We start from the raw sequence: 15,296 nt of genomic DNA, 5'->3' as shown, positions 1-15,296 counted from the left end.
GGATGGCAGTCACCGTACTTTAAACGATAAAAATGAAGATAGTCTCCCGGGTGCATGTTTGTTCAATTGCCAAAACCACAACTTCCCCGTTTTTGTTGGCCCGGATGAAAATATGATTGAATTTGGCATGCACAAAAGCTTAAATTCAGCCTAAATACTGTTGCACATTGCGGTTTTAACACTAGAGGATGCTAGTCATTTAAAAAGTCGAAATATTTTGAAGAAATTTTAGAAAACTGTGTAAATTTCAATTATACTAGTGAAAATACATATTGGAATATACTATGTCCATTTCAACTGGGAAAAGTGGTATTGAGTCATCATAACTTAATGCCATTGACGGTGAAAGACGCCCAATCCATTTGAATGGGGGGAAAACTTAATGATGAATGAGTTAATAGTTAAAATACATGTTTAAAAGCGATTTTTATGTCATTTTCTCACCTAATTCTGGTCATCTATTTAAGAAGTATTGAAAAAAAGTAGGATTTCAAGTTAGCATGCTTCGATTTTTCTCAAAGCGGCCCTCGCAGAGAAAAGTTTGGACACCACTGTTCTAGCAACACCTACACTATTTGTTATCTTTTTGTGTGTAAATGGTCGAAGAAGTTAACCAGCATTTTCTATTGGGATAAAACCATCGGGTTTTACTGGGGGTAGGAACTATGTATATCGGGGTAGTATGACTGTACGATGAGTTAAAACAACTCCAAAACAGAAAATTGGAAAATTTGGTAGTGACTTTGTTTCTGACTTTTTTGGAGACAACTTTTACACTTTGTCCATCCGTGCTTCATTTAGTAACTAATTTATGATCACATGCTGTTTGAGTGATGAAATGATGGTGGGTGAGCAGGCGGGTTATTGGCTTTCAGTGGATTATTTTCCAGCACATGGCCAACCTTGGCTTAGTCATAGCGCCCACTACTCGCCCACCGAGATGATGAGTGTGCGTGCATTTCATGCATGGGATTTAGAGAGAGGTCCTGCCCCAGGTGCAACTATTGCACAACTTGCCAACGCCATCCAAACATTGTTTGGAATAATTCAAGTCTACAAATGTGAACACGATGCACGATGATGCCATAAAGTAGACCTGCATAATCTAATGCAGGGTGTCCAAATTATTGCTCACCTACTTTTTTCCCCTGGCAAAAATTACCCATTCGAATACTGCCTTAGAGCATTAGATATAACTTTAGTACTTCATTGCGTTTCTGTTTTTCTTGCATAACATTGCTATACTCTTCTTTAAAACGATGGCAGTTCAATTGATGAGTAAATTAAGTTAGCTTCTAACAGAATAAATTCAATTTCTAAAGTGACGCTATGTACTTTTTGTGACCTATCTTCTTTGTGTCCAGAGAATTTCACAATAAAAGGTGTGCCTTGGGTTAATAAAGATTAACAATCACTCGCCTAGTGTAGCTCAATAGGCTAGCAAATTATTCATCAGAATTCGACCGTAATTAACATCTACCGCAATAATGTCAATACGTAATTGTACTTGTGTTTTTTGTAGTATGTATGTATTAATATTAGGGTGATGCTACTTTATGGTTTTTCGATTATGTCTGGTCTACATTATCCGTGATATTTGAGGGATTACTGTATTGTTAAATAAGTGAGCCCATGGGCAGTTCCAACTCCAATTTAGCATTATTCTATTTGCCAGGCAGAATTTCTTGTACAAAGTACATCTTGTACACCGAATCTCAATGCGTGCTGTGTGCAAGGGGTCCCAATGAAGAGGCATGGCGAGAGCATGCTGTGATGACGCGGGTGTTGTCACACTTTGCTATAGGACGTTGAGGGGGGGGGGGGGGGGGGGGGGGTCACTTTTCACCAGCTGTTGTCTGCATGAGGACAGGCTGTGATTACAAAGAAGCGCAGACGCAGCGTGAAGATAATCATGTCGTATGTACCATAAAATGTAACAGACGATTAAGTTCAACTAAAAGCGGCAGGGTGATAGAAAACGGGGTTCACGTAACGTATGCCGATAATCGCACCTGAAAGATCATGCTAAGTGGTTATCCCATGGTGTAGGGTTTGTGTGGGGGTCCTGACATGCTCGGATATCAACAACAGATGATAAATATTGTTGAATAGGATTTTTAATATATTGTATTATCTCAACTGACTCAGAAAACATTTCAGTCCTCGTCTGGAGACTATTAGCTCATAAAATCAGACTTGAACTAGTCAAAAACATTTATATCTGAACACAAACACCAAATTTTTACTATGAACATCATCTTACATCTGTTTTATAATCCATTTTTACTCAGCCACGACCCCTTTACACCACCAAACCAGCATACAAGGACTCCTGATTGTTTTTGGAGTTAATGTTATGTGTATTTTATGATTTTTGTCATCTCAAATATACAATTTATTGTACTGAAAAGCGACATTTTTTTCAACATTATGTAGGATCACTAATATTTTAAATAGGGTACCCGGACGTTTGGTCGACGGACGTTTGGTCGACGGACGTTTGGTTGACGGACACTTGGTCCTTGGACGTTTCGTCGAACTGACGTTTGGTTGACGGACAGTTCTCTCTCATGATTATAAATTTGAGAGCGAGAGATTACCTGGTTGATCGCTTTCAACAGTAAACTCTCTCTCTCTCATGATTATATTTTTGAAAGCGAATGAATCCGGCGACCAAACGTCCGTTCGACAAAACGTCCGGGGACCAAGCGTCCGTCGACGAAACGTCCGTCAACCAAACGTCCGTCGACCAAACGTCCGGTCACGTTAAATAGTAGCTCTTTAGTCAACTATGGTCACTCCAAAAAAATACTGATACACAATGTATTAAGTGGTGCGAATCCATGGTTGATTTGGAGCAAGTTGACTTTGAGAAAAATCAATGTCAAATGAGGATACATTTCCCAGGTTTAGCAAGGTAAATGCAAAACACCTCCCATTCATGATGCATCGTGCGCTTGTGCGTCTCCAGTGTGGAGATTGCTCCTTTGGGAGGAACGCATTTGGCAGTCAGGGACATTTCGCACATCCTGCTGCCGCCCTACGTATGGCAGTGATGGTCGACCTCTGGGGAATTGCCTGCGGTAAAGATAAAAAGGGAGCAAATATGGCTCCAGAGATGATGATGATGATGATGATGATGAAATTTTGCACGTTGGTAAAAATGTAATGTCAAAACTGAAAGGTGTTTGAAATCCGACACAAGAGTTTTAGTCTGGATGGAGATTTTGGCTCAGTTAATCTGCGTCGTTCCAGTGTCGATTGACGAATAACGTTCATATCTCAAAGTTATTTTAATAAAAAAGGTGATGTCTTTTAGAGTTCAGCTAAGAATGGATGAACTCTATTAGCTTTTTTAAATTTCTATGCAATCCTGAGACATACGTACGTGTCGAGAATCACTTTTCTTTGCTGTAGATTGCCTGCAATTTAATTTAAACTGAAATGGGAGTCATGTGACCTTTGAAAAACCTGAAATCCGTGAATTCATTTGAGAATTAAAAACCCTCACAAAATCATGAATGACTATATTATAGTACTTTGTGGGCAGATTTAATCAAATCGGAAATTTGATCATCTCAGATGCCGAACATTTTTAATACAAAAAAGTGGCAAGGTTATGATTTGATGCTGTCTTTGATTAAGTCTTTTTCTAAAATTGTGGCGATTTGATGGCCTAAATAGTTTTTTATATATATAAACTGAATAATTTGATCATTCTTTGACGTTCCATTGCGAAGCAAACAGACAGCGAGCCAATAAATCCCAATGATATTCGAATTTAGAGTCCATTTGGACTTAATAGAGTCAGAATTGTATTACCTGTGTATTCATTTACGTGCAATTGTCATCATTGTTCAAGGCTGCCAACAACAACGGCAGCGAATTCAAAGGCGCATGTCGACCTCCGCAACCATCGAAAATCACAATTCCCCCTAAATTAATCCAAATAACCGGCGCATCCTGCTTTCATCCATTAACAAATAAGATCAAGCCATTACAAGGCTTTCAGTGGCACCTTGGAGGAGCATTTTCGCGCCGATAACATCCATTTGGAAGCGTCCGAAGAAAGCCTCTCACTGTCCATCAGACGTGTTTACGATAATGTTACCGCTATCAAAAGTGTTTAACGGCGGCATTCGCCTGGGCTTATCGCCGGCTTCCATTAGCTAGCGACGGAATCTGCCGCAATCCGACGACCTTTTCGCCATACTGAAAAACAAATGACGTTTTTGGGGACTTAAGCGACGGTTTGTTTTCATTTGGAGCCTCCCCACCCCCCAAAAAAGCAAAAAAAGACACCTCGGATTTGCACTTGGTCTCCGGGCTGTGCAAATGACACGGAATGATGAATAAAGACAGCGAGGGGAACACATTCGGAGTAGCAGATGCTACGTGTGACTAATTGTGTACACAGAGGGGAAACTACGTTGATGAAGACGAGTGACAGCGGGGTTTATCCAGCGCCGCGCCGCAGATGCTGTTAAATGGCCGACGGCCCGGTAGAGCCGTGTGCCCGTTAAAAAAAAGGAAAAAAACACTTGGTGCTGGATAGCGCAATCGTTGCGTGATGCCTCCGGGCAGCGACGTTGCCCGGGCATCTGGTCTTCGTGCCTTGGATCTTCGTCATGTGGCCCGTTTGTACTAGTTAAAGCTTTTAATTGATATTTGGGGAACCCGCCATAACCTTGAAGGTGATTTCGTAGTAGTCGATTTTGACAGGATTGGATTGGATAACTTTATTCATCCCGTATTCGGGAAATTTCGTTGTCACAGTAGCAAGAGGGTGAGGATGCAGAAATGGGAAAGGCATTTTAGACATAAATAGATAGGTAATAAGTAAGTTAATAAATAAATACATGAATAAATATAGAAATACATAAGTGTGTTGCTGAAATACATATATATATATACACATATACACATATGTGTACATACACATACATTCATACATACATATATATATAATATATATATATATATATATATATATATATATATATATATATATATATATATATATATATATATATATATATATATATATATATTTATGTATATATATATTATATATGTATATATATATAATATATATAGGATATGGATATAGGATGTCCCCATCGCATTGTTTTGAATACAAAACATGATAATATAGTATGTCAGGAATGTAAAAAAAAAAAGAGCATCCAAATGGGTTTTGTTTTTTGACCAAATTTGAACAAAGCTAACCAACATTAAAGCCATATAAAAAGGTTATTAGCGAAAACATTATGCAAATAAGTTATGCGGAATAAAATAAGTTTGCGTGCAAATTACTGTATTTCTCGGACTATAAGTCGCACTTTTTTCATAGTTTGGCTGGCGACTCATTTAGGTCTCGTTTTTAGTTAAACTAAAACTTTTTATAGTAAAACCAACAAGTGCCTACTTTGTCTGTTGATCCCTATTCTTTAACTTATCATTTTTGTGTTCTTTTTTTCTGATCAATTAAAAAACTGCCCTTCAAAAAATGCAACTTCTACTCCAGTACGATTATTATAATTTTCTTTTCCCTTTGCATTATGGATTTATGGCCAGTGCGACTTATACTCAGGTGTACCCTAAAAATACGGTACATTTAAATGTTTGGTTGACATAAATAAACTTTATTTGCTGGGTGGCATATTCAGAAAATCACTACTCTCATTTTATCAATCCAATACATAAGATGCAAAAATATTTCACCTAATGAAAAATGCCCTACGCTGTCTCCTTGTATTTTTTTATGTACATTTGTTTTGGGAATGAGATACTGGCATATTGTAGCTTGCATAATGTAGGACGACAAACTGCGGTTATACAAAGTTTCAATGACAGCACACCCTCAAAACAAACTAACCGTGCGACTCAGAGGAGGAGGAGGGCGAGGGGGGGTGTCTTCGTGAGCTAATGCTGACGAAGCCGTCGAGTCGCTGACGTGAATCTCAAGTCTCTCCGAGTTTGCCTTTCACTTCCGCGTTACCACAGCAACATGGTGTCCGACCACAATCGCAAGGACATCTCTGCCAGCTTCCCGTGGCTCGTTCACCAGAGAGCAAAAATGAAGGTGGCAGTGCGGGGGGACGCATGAGGACGAGAACGGCGAACAAACACACAAAAGTGCAACTTTACATTTAGCTTATTTGAAAATTCTGCCGGAAAATATAATTGAATAATCTTGAATTCGCACCATCGCCTCGGGCGTACACTACTGAATTCGATAGACGTTCGTTTGTAGACTGTTCTTTGTAAAATACTACACCTAAAAACTGATTTAATCCTATTTTGATGTTGACAGGAATACTAGACTATACTAGTAACAAATGGACGGTCTTCTTGTACATGGCCTCCTTTGTTCAGTTTTATTACATACATTTTTTTGGTACAATTTCATTGCTTATGAATCTGTTTGAGTCTCGATAGTTTGTTTTTGAGTACTTTTTAGCAAGACCATTTCATCTGTATGTAAAAATCTGCCATGGTAGGGAATTTAAACCACTGCATGAAAAGAACCGTTATATTTTACAAGATTCAAAAACTTTGAAAATGAATTCACATTTATTTTTTCCGTAGTAATTTAGATTAGAACTTTATTTCATCCCGTATTCGGGAAATTTCTTGCTGAAAACTGAAAACTTCCCCTCCATCAAAGACATACATAACCTAGACTTTCCATATCAAATAATAATAATCGGACATAGGCTTTGTCATCATCATTGACTCGACAAAAGCCTAATTGTCATCATACTCAGCTGCGTATGACGACATTGGTAAAAAGTAACCAAAAGTACAAAGTAACCAAAGGTAGAATTGCTCAAGTTTTTCCAATGATAAGTTAACTTCGTGTTAATTGACGCCATTATACGTGAACACCTTAAGTCAGCACAGGGAGAGCATCTTGAAATTCCTTGGTGGTCTCCCAGAAACATGCAGGCATCGATTTTGCCCCAAATTGTCGAGGTTGCAATTTAGGCCACCATTTGAACGAATGCTTTGCATGCATTCCGCTATGTAACCTTAGACCCAAAAGGATAGCCAAGAGCGCAATGTGCTGTCGGTGTTGTGGATATGGAGCACCCTGTCAGCCACAAGACGAATCGTTGCGATGATATACAACGACATTGATCATTGATAATGCCTCGTCGAATGCTTTCGCTTTCCTCAATCGAGTAAAGCAAAGAGCTGGCACTCTATATTTTACGACACCGTTCTGAGTGGTATCGGTAGTTGGTTTTTTTTGCAAACCAATGCAAATTTTTGAGAATGAGTAAATTATGACCGCTTTCCTGTGTACTGCAGATGCTGTCTTATTTATTGGAAAGCATGGCTGGGAATCATGTCAATCGAAGATAGGTTGGTAGGATCCCTGTTGATATATGGTATTACACATTTATTTGATAGCCAGGGGTCTTCCAGATGGCCTTCGGCAGTGAAACTCGCACTTTGATTTTTTTACAAGGGGACAAATTCTCCCGAGTTCAGTTTCCGAGACTACGAACTAGTCCACAGGTGTCAAAGTGGCGGCCCAGGGGCCAAATCTGGCCCGCCGCATCATTTTGTGTGGCCCGGGAAAGTCAATCATGAGTGCCGACTTTCTGTTTTAGGATCAAATTAAAATGAAGAGTATAGATGTATATTAAACTTCCTGATTTCCCCCCTTTTAAATCAATAATTGTCATTTTTAAATATTTTTTTCCGTGTTTTTAGTTCAAAAATCATTTTGTAAAATCTAAAAATATGTTTAAAAAAAGCTAAAATAAACATTGTTTTAGATCTATAAAAAAACTGAATATTCAGGGCCTTTAATCCAGTTCATGTAATCCATTTATCAAAAAAATATAAATATTATATCTAAAATGGTCCGGCCCACATGAAACCGAGTTGACGTTAAAGCGGCCCGCGAACCAACCCGAGTCTGACACCCTTGATCTAGTCCATTATTGACGTACATAGTCCACTTTCCATATTCAACACCACAGGTGTCAAAGTGCCGGCCCGGGGGACAAATCTGGTCCGCCACATCATTTTGTGTGGGCCGAGAAAGTAAACCATGAGTGTTGACTTTCTGTTTTAGGATCAAATTCAAATGATAATAGATTATGTACATTTCAGCCACACAGTGAATTTATTTGTGAAATCCAATGGCTTGGCTTTTCCCAAATGAGCTGCACTGACGGCTTTAACGCCGGCCTCTTTGGAGGACTGCGCGGAAACATGCATTTTAATCGGACATGAACGCGCAACAGCCACAGTGCCGCCCACGGCGGAAAAACCTAAAGCTTTAGCACACACGGAGCACTTCCCGAGAAGCCACTTTATTTTTCTACGCCGCGAGACGATCGCAATGACGGAGAAATGAGAGAAATGAGCCCACGCTCCGATCCGACGCTGGACATTGTTTGTTGACAGATTTCAAATCAAATCTGAGTACAGTTGGTATTGATCCCTGCCTGGCTGCCAAGGTTGCTCGATCTAATATTGTGGGAGAAAATGCCCAATGGGGACTCTTTGCTCCTGTTTAAAGAAGATCATATCATTTAAAAAGGATCATCTCGGGATAGCCTTCTATTATCAGACGGCGAGTCACGTGGTGTACTCCAAGGGACGTGTACCGAGTCCCCTTATTTTGTTTATGTTACCCTCAGGGCACTAGGTCAAGAAATTCCTAAGAAAAATCTCATTCTTCATGCAATATTTTACCGTCAAATACTAACGCGTCAATACCAAAGCCTTCTCCTTTTTTTGTCAATCCCCAAATCAGGCGAACATTCGGTTAGAACACATGTGTCAAAGTGGCGGCTCGGGGGCCAAATCTGGCCCGCCGCATCATTTTGTGTGGCCCGGGAAAGTAAATCCTGAGTGCCGACTTTCTGTTTAAGGATCAAATTAAAATGAAGAGTATGGATGTATATTAAATTTCCTGATTTTCCCCCTTTTAAATCAATCATTATAATTTTTTAATCATTTTTTTCTGTGTTTTTAGTTCAAGAATCATTTTGTAAAATCTAAAAATCTATTTAAATTATTTTCAAATGAACACTGTTTTAGATCTACAAAAAAACTGAATATTCAGGGCTTCTAATCCAGTTCTTTTAAACCATTTATATAAAAAAAAAATCTAAATATTGTATCTAAAATGAGTCTGACACCCTTGGGTTCGAGTGATGTAACACCTGAGACAAGGCCAGCTTTATCTACCCGTCTTTATGCAACTTTCATTCCATTAATAAGGAACCTTTTCCCACAAGGATCTAAAATGAAATTTTCACTAAGATGACGAATTAAGATTACAGCGATTTCTTTGATGGAGTAATTCCCTTTCCTCTTTTGTGGGGCTCCTATTCATCATTTGACTTTTTTGGCAGTCAATTCAAGGCCGTGCACCCCTTTCCGAAAACTTTTTCTGTCACCTTGACGTGGGTCAATGCTATAATGGGCGTCATTTGTTTTTCCCTCCCCTCTGCGGTTTCGATTGATCACCCAGTCGAGCCCACGGAAGAACTCAAATCTGTCCCACATGCGGCGCAGACGCAAAATATAGCAGATGCAATATATACGGTGACGGATAATGACGAGAATGTCCCCTTGACAGTGGCAAAGTGGCTCTTTTCGCCGGCCGAGTGCCGCCGAGAATAAGACGGCTGACCATACGCGATTGAGTTCGTGTCTGGGCTTCAGGTGGTGAAGTGGGCGGCGGCAATCACAAAGATGGTGCTTGAACTCAAGATGGTGCCCAAGCAATGCATTTCAAGTGTCCTTATGCGTGACTCTCAGCCTGTAATTGCTCCTGATGAGCTAACTTTATATGAAAGATGTATAATAAACAGACAAATTGTTGCGGGGATTTTCGGTAGGAAAAAAAGCAGCGAGTGAGAACTAAAATTGGCGGATAAATTTGTGTCATTTGCAGATTAGATTACTTTTGTTGAGGGTGCAATGGTTATGGTTGATGTTCATGTATATAAAAAAATATTACTCATACAGCTTTTGTGGGCTTTTTTGGGGTCAGCTGAAGCGTCACAATAACTTTAATGGAGGGCGAAATCCGAAATAATTCTTGATTGGATCCCAGAGGTTTCTTTGCAATGTGTGAAATCAAATAATTACAAATTGAGATTCTACAAATGCAACGTTAAGTATTCACATTCAGGGCAAATTGAACTTCTATTGGCATGTTAATCCACTTAATTGCTGACAATTTGATTCTTCACACATTCCAAAGTAAATTAAAGACAAGAATTAGCGCCTATTAAGATCGTAGAAAATGGATGCCTAGTGACGATAGATCACATGTGTCAAAGTGGTGGCCCGGGGGCCAAATCTGGCCCGCCGTATCATTTTGTGGGGCCCGGGAAAGTAAATCATGAGTGCCGAGTTTCTGTTTTAGGATCAAATTAAAATGAAGAGTATAGATGTATATTAAATTTCCTGATTTTCCCCCTTTTAAATCAATAATTGTAATTTTTTAATCCATTTTTTTCTGTTTTTAGTTCAAAAAATATTTTGTAAAATCTAAAAACATATAAAAAAGCTAAAATAAACATTGTTTTAGATCTATAAAAAAAACTGAATATTCAGGGCTTTTAATCCAGTTCTTTTAATCAATTTATTAAAAAAATCTAAATATTATATCTAAAATGGTCCGGCCCACGTGAAATCAAGTTGACGTTAAAGCGGCCCGCGAACCAACCCGAGTCTTACACCCTTGCTATAGATGATAAAACGACAGCTCTTCCATTGACTATCATCGCTAGAAGGATACTTGTTTTCCTTCTCGGTATATTTTCCTCAACATTCTCTCGCATTTTTGCTCTCTCCCACTGCTTATCTCCAGATGGAAGAAGTAATAGCACGCATGCAGGCGGAGAAAAACGGCATCCCGATCCGAACAGTCAAAAGTTTTCTCACCAAGATTCCCAGTGTCTTTTCAGGTGAGCATCTTATCTCGACTTTTGTCGTCTTACATTTTCTCTTGTCATCCGTTCACCTGCCAACTTCACACCGACAAACAAACGGCGGGTTGACGATTTTGTTCTCGGTAAACAGAACGCTCCATTTTTTCGGGGCAATCTGACAACGGTACAACGTGAAGCCAAACCATGTAAAATAAATTATGCATGTCAGAGTGCAATATATTATTCAAAAACATCTCATCTAGTCTGTGACGCAGTACTCAATATGTTTGCTTCTATTTTCTATTTCCATTCTGGAGCCACAGATTAATAGCAGATCAATTATGAGAATTAGGAATACTTGTTTGATAACAGGCAAGGCAGTTTATATGATCTGGCAAACCCACAATGCACTTTTCTTCTCAGTATGAAGGCATTGCTCTTGGTAATTTTGCATGAGCACATTTTATATTTATTTCTCGAGTGCAAGAGTTTTACCCCGAGGCCACGGCAATGCTAGAGCCGACACGGATCTCGGCTGAAAATAAAGAATAGGACGGATTTGGCCCTTAAAAAATAATGAAAAAAACAAACACTTATCATCCCTACAATAAATTTACTGGAATTTGAACCCGACCACATTTTTACCAGAAAACTATCTGTTTATATACTGTATAAAATGCAAAGAACAATATATTCTAGGATTTTTACATCTAAAAAACAGTTTAGTTGCCTTTAAAAATCTGTACATTAGCAGCAGAAATAAAAAAATTAAACGTTTACAGTACAAAAATTAAGCTTATTAATGTCAAAATACAAGGTCAGGAAATTTTATCCAGTCAGTCAATACGTATCCTGTTTTGACATTTGAAAATTGTCAATCTGTGTTATTCTAATCCATTTTTTAGTTGAAATTTATTTTTTATTTTATTCTGAAATCTGTCAACACCTCCTTGCCTCCACAAAATGAGTGAAAAATGAACTTTAGTACGTGAAGTTTCTTTTTATATATACTGAGTCTAAAAAAGAAAAATCCAATTCCGAACCTCATTTTAAAAGGTCATAAATCTGGGTCATAAGGGACCCTATTAATTATTTGTAAATTACCTTGCACATCTCGCTTTAGCCGGTTCTCTGAGAAGCAAGCTTTCACCGTAACCGTCTAAAACTAGCAATCGCAGAGAGACAGACTGACAGAGAGCCGCAGGGAGCGTCTGACATTTCACACTTCCTTCCATCCCCTCACCTGACAGCTCGGTAGACAGCAATAACCGCTCGCAAAATATATTTATTTACGACGAGATATATTTAGCCCAACACAAATCGCAGGTAGCGGCGGGCCGAACGACCCCGGCGGGAGAGAGCAGAAGCTGCTACGGCAGGTGTTGCGAACCTACGGCTTGGGAGCCACATGTGGCTCTTGGCCAACCTGCAAGTTAAAATATGGAAAGATAGCCCAGTCCCGAACGCACCAATAGGAGCGCCACGTCAGCACTTAGGTTCTATCTCTGGTGTCTTTTTATTTTAATCATAATTTATTTTATCTGCATGCAAACACTGATTGATTAGCAACAGCGAAAACATGTAGTTAAAAGAGTTCTAATTCAGTTATTTAAAAGTGGTGAAATGACCAAAAATTGCACACATTTTCATGTAGTTTTACTTAGAAATTCTCAGCATGGCTCTCAATATGAATTGTTTACGATTCTCTCTGTCAATAAAGTTCCGACCTCTGTGCTACAGTGTAGCACAGCGGATGTGAACTGACTTTAAATTACGTGTAATAATAGCATTATGCAAAAAAAAGTATGTTTGTCAGCACCCCTGTCCGATCCGTCCTTATTTGCTACTTCCTGACCACTGTCCCATTCTGCATTATGCGCAACTTGTCTTCTCCCATCATCACTTCCTGGCTTCCAACCTTTGTCGGCTCGCATCGCATTTGCTACTTACGCGCTGACGTGCTTCGTTCACATCACCTTCTCGCTCATTACTCCCGCGCACTCTTGTTCTATCCAGTTCAAACTAGAGATGTCCCAGATTGGAACACGGTCGATTGGTTGCCGGTCTTTTGGTCGCCGGTCTTTTGGTCGCCAGGAAGGTTATTGATAATTACCATTTAAATCGTTGCTCAAATTCCCTAAATACAAACTGCAAATGACTATTTAGTCATACTTAATGCCCCAGTAATTATTAGGCTAAAGAAAAGCTCAAAATTTCCCGGACTTTTATTGTGTTTTGTTGGAGAACTTGTTAAGACCCTGACTGACGTAGCTTCTTAAAAGGGACAATGCATGTACATACAAACTCTTCTACACTCACACGTCGGCTCAGTGAAACTGCTCATGGCCATTGTTGGCTTTTATTGATGCGTAGACCGTGTTGTTTTACCTTGTTTTGTCCCCGGTCTTTTGGTCGTCGGTCTTTTGGTCGTCGGTCTTTTGGTCACCGTTCTTTTGGTCACCCGTTGTCGCGGTCCGGGCGACCAAAAGACGGCGACCAAAAGACCGGCGACCAAAAGACCGGCGACCAAAAGACCGGCGACCAAAAGACTGGCGACCAAAAGACTGGCGACCAAAAGACTGGCAACCAATTGACCGCACATGCCCAGATTTGATCGGAAATCGGACCCAATCGATGGAAACTGCCTCAAACCTAAACTGGCATCAAACCAGGCAGGATGGCTTTAGAATAGCACTTTTTTATGCCGTCAAATTTCGTCAAACTTGCGTGTAGGTGAATAAAAAGGCATACATACGTATCTGTCATGTCTTATTAGGGTTTTGGGTTGAAGTGTGTGTGCGCGCTTTTCGCCTCTTGTATCCCTCCGGGCTTCTTTGTAACGAGCTGTGCTTGATTGGTAATCAGTCCTTGTCTGTCTATTTAAACCCCGTGTGTTTTTTAGTCATTGTCGGATCGTTAACTTTATTTACTTCATGTCATGTTATCATGTTCCTCGTTTCCATGTCTTCCTGTCAGGTTTGATTTTGTTATTTAATTCTAAGCCCTTGTTATTTTCGTGAAACCCTTCCTGGCTTAAGTATTAAAGTTTTATTGGAGCACTCCATGTCCTTGTTCTCGTTATCGCTTCCCTGCCATTGAGTCCTACTCTACGTTCCACGCTCGACGTCGCACCCGAGACGTAACACGTATCCACCGGTATTGTTTTAATAAGTAGCCAAACAAGATAGAAGACTAATAAAGAAACAAATCCCTGCAGGCTAATAAAAGCAGCAACACTTGCGCTCTCTTGACTTTAAATTGAATGCGACTATAACGTCAGTGTGTTTTACTGTTATCAAATTGACTTGTGGTGTGTGCAAATAAACAAAATGTAATAGAGTCGAAAGCCCACTCCATTATAATAAAGCTAAGCTCGTCTAAGAAGCGTTTTTCCGCCAGCCATCCGCGGTTGGTGTTCCGCTAATCCCTCGGTACCTGAGGTCATTTCAATTAACGGGATGCGAGAGGCGGTCGGAAAAGAAGAGACGGAATGTCGTCCGCCTACGCCGTGGAAGGCGAGAGCGATTGCTATTCGCTGTGATGATGGACAACGAAAAATAAAAGGATTCAGATTGCCGTTGCGATCGTTTCCATCAATCTTCATACACGAAAGACGGTATTACGTATCGTTTATCTTTGCAGGTTCGGATATTGTGCAGTGGATGATCAAGAATCTAGACATTGAAGATCAAGGTAAGGTTATTCCTAAAAAAAAAATAGATCAATAAATGAAGCTGATCATTTGAACGTCTACAATCGGTTTGTAGTTTTCCAATGTGTGAATTACGCATGGATTTTAGTCTATACACAACGATAGTCATATAATATGAGTAAAACCAATGTGTGTGTGCGCGCAAGAGGTGATTATACAATCCAATCCTTCAGGTTACGCCACAGAAAGGAAGTGTTTGCATGTAAACGGCTTTGAATAAATTATGACTCATCACTTATTGATAGATGGAGCGCAGTTACACAAACTAAGGCACAGGCACGACAGCTTGAGATAGATTTGCATTTTTTTTCGCCTAGATTGTAAAATCTCTCGGTTTGAACTTTGATCTGTCTGGTCCCGTTTCTCACGGCGTATTAGCAAATACTTTTGTCCAACTCGCAACATCGGACCGTGCGTTATGATTAAAAAAAGTGAAAATATATAATATAAAAGTGGCGTGATATAATATATCAGAATTTCCATTTCTACAGTGGAAGCTCTTCACCTCGGAACGCTGATGGCGGCGCACGGTTACTTCTTTCCCATCTCGGACCACGTCCTCACGCTCAAAGATGACGGCACTTTCTATAGGTTTCAGGTAAGATGGGGGAACATAAATTTTTCTACCTTTTGCAATTTTACTTTAAGAAACCTTTAAAAACAGAAACAAT

At 39.6% G+C, this 15,296-nt stretch overlaps 2 protein-coding genes across 5 annotated transcripts in view; one reads left to right on the top strand and one right to left on the bottom strand.

The window, feature by feature from the left end:
• Positions 1-15,296, top strand: part of rgs7a (regulator of G protein signaling 7a) — a 39,624-nt gene that overhangs the window by 13,378 nt on the left and 10,950 nt on the right. For all 4 annotated transcript variants that reach the window (XM_077612643.1, XM_077612642.1, XM_077612645.1 and 1 more), the window contains exons 3-5: positions 10,853-10,949; positions 14,556-14,606; positions 15,117-15,223. In XM_077612643.1, coding sequence (XP_077468769.1) covers positions 10,853-10,949; positions 14,556-14,606; positions 15,117-15,223 — 255 coding nt within the window. The remainder of the gene's footprint in view (positions 1-10,852; positions 10,950-14,555; positions 14,607-15,116; positions 15,224-15,296) is intronic.
• LOC144084325 (ubiquitin-conjugating enzyme E2 D4-like) overlaps positions 1-15,296 on the bottom strand; it is a 46,639-nt gene that overhangs the window by 22,161 nt on the left and 9,182 nt on the right. The window lies entirely within an intron of this gene.

The sequence above is a fragment of the Stigmatopora argus genome, chromosome 11, assembly GCF_051989625.1.
Source record: "Stigmatopora argus isolate UIUO_Sarg chromosome 11, RoL_Sarg_1.0, whole genome shotgun sequence".
NCBI classification, from domain to species: Eukaryota; Metazoa; Chordata; class Actinopteri; order Syngnathiformes; family Syngnathidae; genus Stigmatopora; species Stigmatopora argus.
This window is presented reverse-complemented; position numbering and strand designations above follow the sequence as displayed.